Source organism: Cibotium barometz, chromosome 40, assembly GCF_041138505.1.
Source record: "Cibotium barometz isolate CiBa-2024 chromosome 40, ASM4113850v1, whole genome shotgun sequence".
Lineage (NCBI taxonomy): Eukaryota > Viridiplantae > Streptophyta > Polypodiopsida > Cyatheales > Cibotiaceae > Cibotium > Cibotium barometz.
The window spans coordinates 25,523,766-25,528,215 of record NC_141085.1 but is presented as its reverse complement, the minus strand read 5'-3'; the positions used below and the strand labels follow the sequence as shown (position 1 = coordinate 25,528,215).

Here is a 4,450-nt window from a genome sequence, read left to right as displayed (position 1 = left end):
AGAAAGCATTATAGATACACCAAGGAGGAGGAAGCTTAAGCTTTTAGGCTCAACCAACTATTTGAATGACTATATTTTTCCATTGTGCTAAAAGTGGACCTTAATGTTGTGATCGTAAAAAATAGCTTCTTTTTCCATTCTTCGTTTCAACATCCAAGATATAGCATCTACATCATCATGCAAAAAATGGACCTTAGTGGTGTGATAATAAAAAAATAGCTTGCTTTTCCATTTTTCGTTCAACACCCAAGGTACCATCCACACCATCCAATGGAGCCATTAAAAAAAAAAAGCAATCTTAAGTATGTATATGGACACGGCTATCCATTGTAGCTCAAGGCTCCTTGGTTTGGAACTTCTCAGCATGGGACTTTAGTTCTCTTTGGAGACAAGAAGTTGTGAGTACTCCCTTCATACCTATGATGTTTAAGAAGAGAAGAATACTGCTTGTAGGATCATGGATTTTATTTAAATAAGCCTTTGGTTGATTGCCATACATATTCTATTAACAATTCGTTTTTTGACACCGATAAGAATTATGCTTTCTCATCAAATTTGAAGCATTTAACTTCACCCGTCTTTATTATTATCGTTGTCGACATGATGTTGTGTTTACCCTATGTTGGTCAAAGGCTTGTCATAAATTTTCTATTTTACTCATCTTTCTTTCTAGTTTACATAGTTTGATCTCGAAGAAAGTGGGTACAATCATTAAAGATTCTTGCACTCTGAAGGCAAGCAAGATTGATCAATTGATCAATTGCTATCTTAACAGACATGATCCTTACGCACACCCTCCCAAGAGTCAAGCACCACTTGAGAGCTCTCTTGAGCCTTGTAGTTAGTGTATGGGGTAATTATTTTGAGAGTGCATTGAACTACACATCTTGTAGATGGTATAAATTAGTATCCCAAGGGTCATTTATGACTCTTCGATACATCCCATGAACATAATATCTTGCCAACAACATAAGAAACTTGCAAGTAAGAAGTGTTAGCCATTTCATGTATGAAATGATAACCATTATTGTCCACTTAAAGGAAACAACTTTGCTGTGCTAGCTTAAAAAGCTAACTTAATTAATACCAAACCATGGTTTGCTTGATCACTTATGGTTAACCACATCAAAGTACTCATGAGCAAAGAAACTTTTACTCAAAAAAAGAAGAAGATATAGCACCATATCAAGTTACATAATTTGAAACAATAACATCACCATGTGTACTCTCTCTCTCTCTCTCTCTCACACACACACACACACACACACACACACGTCCCATTCAATACATATATGCGCCACCATTCATTTGGCTATGACCCATTTGCGCTTAAGAAAAGTGATTTCTCCAGCACTCTGACTTCATGTCAACACGACAAGTAGTTTCAAATGCCTTCAAGAAAACACTTTTCTTTAAATGGAATAAGCCGGGAGAAACCATTTTCATCCTTCCAACGAAAAAATGGAATAAGTAGGATGATGAAAAAATACTCAGGAGCAACAACAAAGATTCTAGAATGAAAACATGTTCTATAAAGTTATATGGCGATTTTCATTAAGCAAGCTTATTAGCAAAGTGAAAACCACACCAAATCTCATAGAAATCAACTGGCCAACTTTAACTGCATATTGTTTAGGAAGGGACGCACATTATTCAAATTAAAAAACAGAAGGGGGCATGAGTTCAAGGGCTCGCCTGGCTATCACACTACGACACCCAGATGGATTCCGAGATTGACCTGCATGATTACCCTCAAGGTCACAGCAAAGCACAATTTCATGCATGTGTTTGAACAGATGAGGGGCCTGCCCTGCAACTAGAAATACGCCACTCTACTCTAGATTACAAGCCATTGTGTGTGGAGAAAACTCTGTTCCAGAATTGCAAGATAATCTTCTTACCAATTTAGGGCTAATCCTGGCACCATTCTCTGCTCACTTGCAATGGGCTTCCCAACTCCTGCAAATTGGAGCCATCCATTCCTGTCATCCCCTACATTTCCTCGTATCCAGTTCTGCAGGCCGTGTCATCACTGGATTAGTCTGCTTTCTATGTTTGTAATCAACACACAAAGACCTTCACTTGAAGTGCCTGCAAACCCACCAAAATTCTCTCCTCACAACCATCTTTCATACATTGTACATACATGAGTTTGCACAAACTTGAGCTCCTTTGGGTGATCTTCTTCTGCAGTTTTCTCATCAATGTAGTTGTCTTCTCCGTGCTTCGCACATGTCGAGCTACCTGCAGTGGTTACTCTGCACATGGTTAAGCTGCCTAAGTTTCTCTCCCTTGAGTCATCTCCTTCTAGGGTTTTCTCCATAGGAAGGTCATTTTCTTCTAGGGTTTTCACCTGACATGGACTCTGAGCTTAACCTGGTTGTGCCGGTCATCTTCTTCTAGAGTTTTACGCTTACAGACTGTGCACATAGCCGAGCTGTGTATCTGTACTTGTGCACTCCATCAAGTTTTTTTAATAGAGTCATCTTCTTCTAAGGTCTTCTCCTCGAAGGTCATCTTTTTGAAGGGTTTTCCCGTCACATCAACTCTGCACATATCTGAACCATGTACCTGTTCTTGAGCACTTTGTCGAGGTTTCTCCATGGAGTCATCTTCTTCTTCGAGGACCTTCTCCATGGGGTCATCATGTTCTTCTAAGGTTTTTCTCCATGGCTCTTTTCTAGGGTTTTCTTCGTGGGTGTCATTCTCTTTATCAAGGGTTTCCTGCAATGGGTCATCTTTTTCTGGCGTTTTCTGCAAGCTCTTCACATACTTGAGCTCTGTCGCTGTGACTTTCCACCGCAATTTGATCTTATCAGATGTATGCACGGAAGGCATAACATGGAAAGTTCCTGATACATAGACACAGTCTCCTTTCTTCATGTGGGCGGCAGCAATCTCAGCGAGCTCATCCCAGAACTCCACATGAAACAGCATGTACTTACCTCCGGGATGGGGTGCTCTGACGAGAGAGAGGCCAAGGGTATGGCCTGAATCGAGGTATGTGATGTCCACGTCGTGCTTCAGGTAGCCGATGACGTTTATGCGGCTGCAGATGAATGGGTGCCAGGCGATGACATGGGGGGGCTTCGGCACTGTGTGTGGAAGGGGCAGGCATGATGGATCTGCGTCGCTTTGAGTGTGGGATAGTCGAAAGGGAGTGAATCGCAGAATGCAGTGTGGGAGGAAGAGGGTACCTGAGGTGGTGGTTGATGATGCTGATGCCGCTGCTCGCCGCTGCAGGGGCCATCGCCGCACTAGAACACGGACAAATGCCATGGTGGGCGTTGCCGGCAGGCTGAGGCAATCGCTGTTTCACGTTGGCCTCCCACCAAGGGCAGTGCCCGCCCAGCGGTTGTAGAAAGGAAAGTGCCCAAGAAAATGCCTCCACCTGAACTTAGGGCAGTCGTGGCCCCCCGCCCGCCCAGCGGTTGTAGAAAGGAAAGTGCCCAAGAAAATGCCTCCACTTGAACTTAGGGCAGTAGTGGCCCCCCGCCCGCCCAGCGTTTGTAGAAAGGAAAGTGCCCAAGAAAATGCCTCCATAACAACATCATATAGACCACCAGTGTGACTTTGCATGTATGCTTCCATAACAACATCATATAGACCACCCACATATAGCACCATACATCTATTTCCTTGTTCTGTTGTGAGTCGCATGCAACATCATATAGACCACCCACATATAGCCCATACATCTATTTCCTTGTTCTGTTGTTGTGAGTTGCATGCCGTGCTCGAAAAAAAACTATTTTCCCAAAACTTACAAAACCTTAACTTACAAATCTGAGAAATTATTAATAAAGATTTTTTCTAATTTGAAGGTTTTTTTCTATAACCTCTCAAAATTTACAAGTATTTATACCTTTAAATTTTAATATTGAAGGTATTTGGAAAGGGTTTGAGAGTAGAGTGGAGAGGGCCCATAGGGCCCAACAATCAAGGATTACCTTACTATTCTTTTTACATGGATGACTTTGATGGAGAGGTTTATAGATGATGAGAAGAAAAGTATTGAGTTGGTACGTCAGAGAGAAATTAGTCAAGTAAATGTGTCCTTTGACACATGCCATTTTGGCAAGGATGTTTTTTTTCGGTGAGTTTATGCTCCTCTAAAGTATTGCATGTGGGTTGGTAAAAGACTTGTATTAAGAGCTTCCATGTGATATTGGTACACGGAGTGGAATTTTGAGTTTGAAGCTCAATGCGAGAAGCTTCTTGAGAGCTTGCCCAAAGGAAGAAAGAGATGCAAAGGTGACATAGCTCAAAAAGATTATCACTACTACTTTCAAACATCGTATGGTGCAGGTGAGTTTCTAGATCCTTCTCTTTGTGATTATAAGAATTGGTATGTGTGTCTTGCACACTAGAGAAATGTTTGTTTGGTCTTGTAGATGCTTTCTATGTAAATCCGACACATAGGCTGAATGGTTTGATATTCTTTGGGGGT

The 4,450-nt window shown here is 41.7% G+C and overlaps 1 protein-coding gene across 2 annotated transcripts; it reads right to left on the bottom strand.

Moving 5' to 3' along the window:
- Positions 1–1,564: 1,564 nt before the first annotated feature.
- Positions 1,565–3,375, bottom strand: LOC147615353 (uncharacterized). 2 transcript variants are annotated; one of them, XM_086779439.1, is made up of 2 exons: positions 2,946–3,375; positions 1,565–2,852 (listed from the first exon to the last, which is right to left on the bottom strand). In XM_086779439.1, exons 1-2 carry the CDS (start codon positions 3,277–3,279, stop codon positions 2,464–2,466), a joined length of 723 nt encoding a protein of 240 aa, XP_086635565.1. In that variant the 5' UTR covers positions 3,280–3,375; the 3' UTR covers positions 1,565–2,463. The 2 variants fall into 2 exon arrangements, with proteins under 2 accessions (XP_086635565.1, XP_086635566.1); XM_086779440.1 differs by having other exon boundaries at positions 1,565–3,095; positions 3,198–3,375.
- Positions 3,376–4,450: the final 1,075 nt, after the last annotated feature.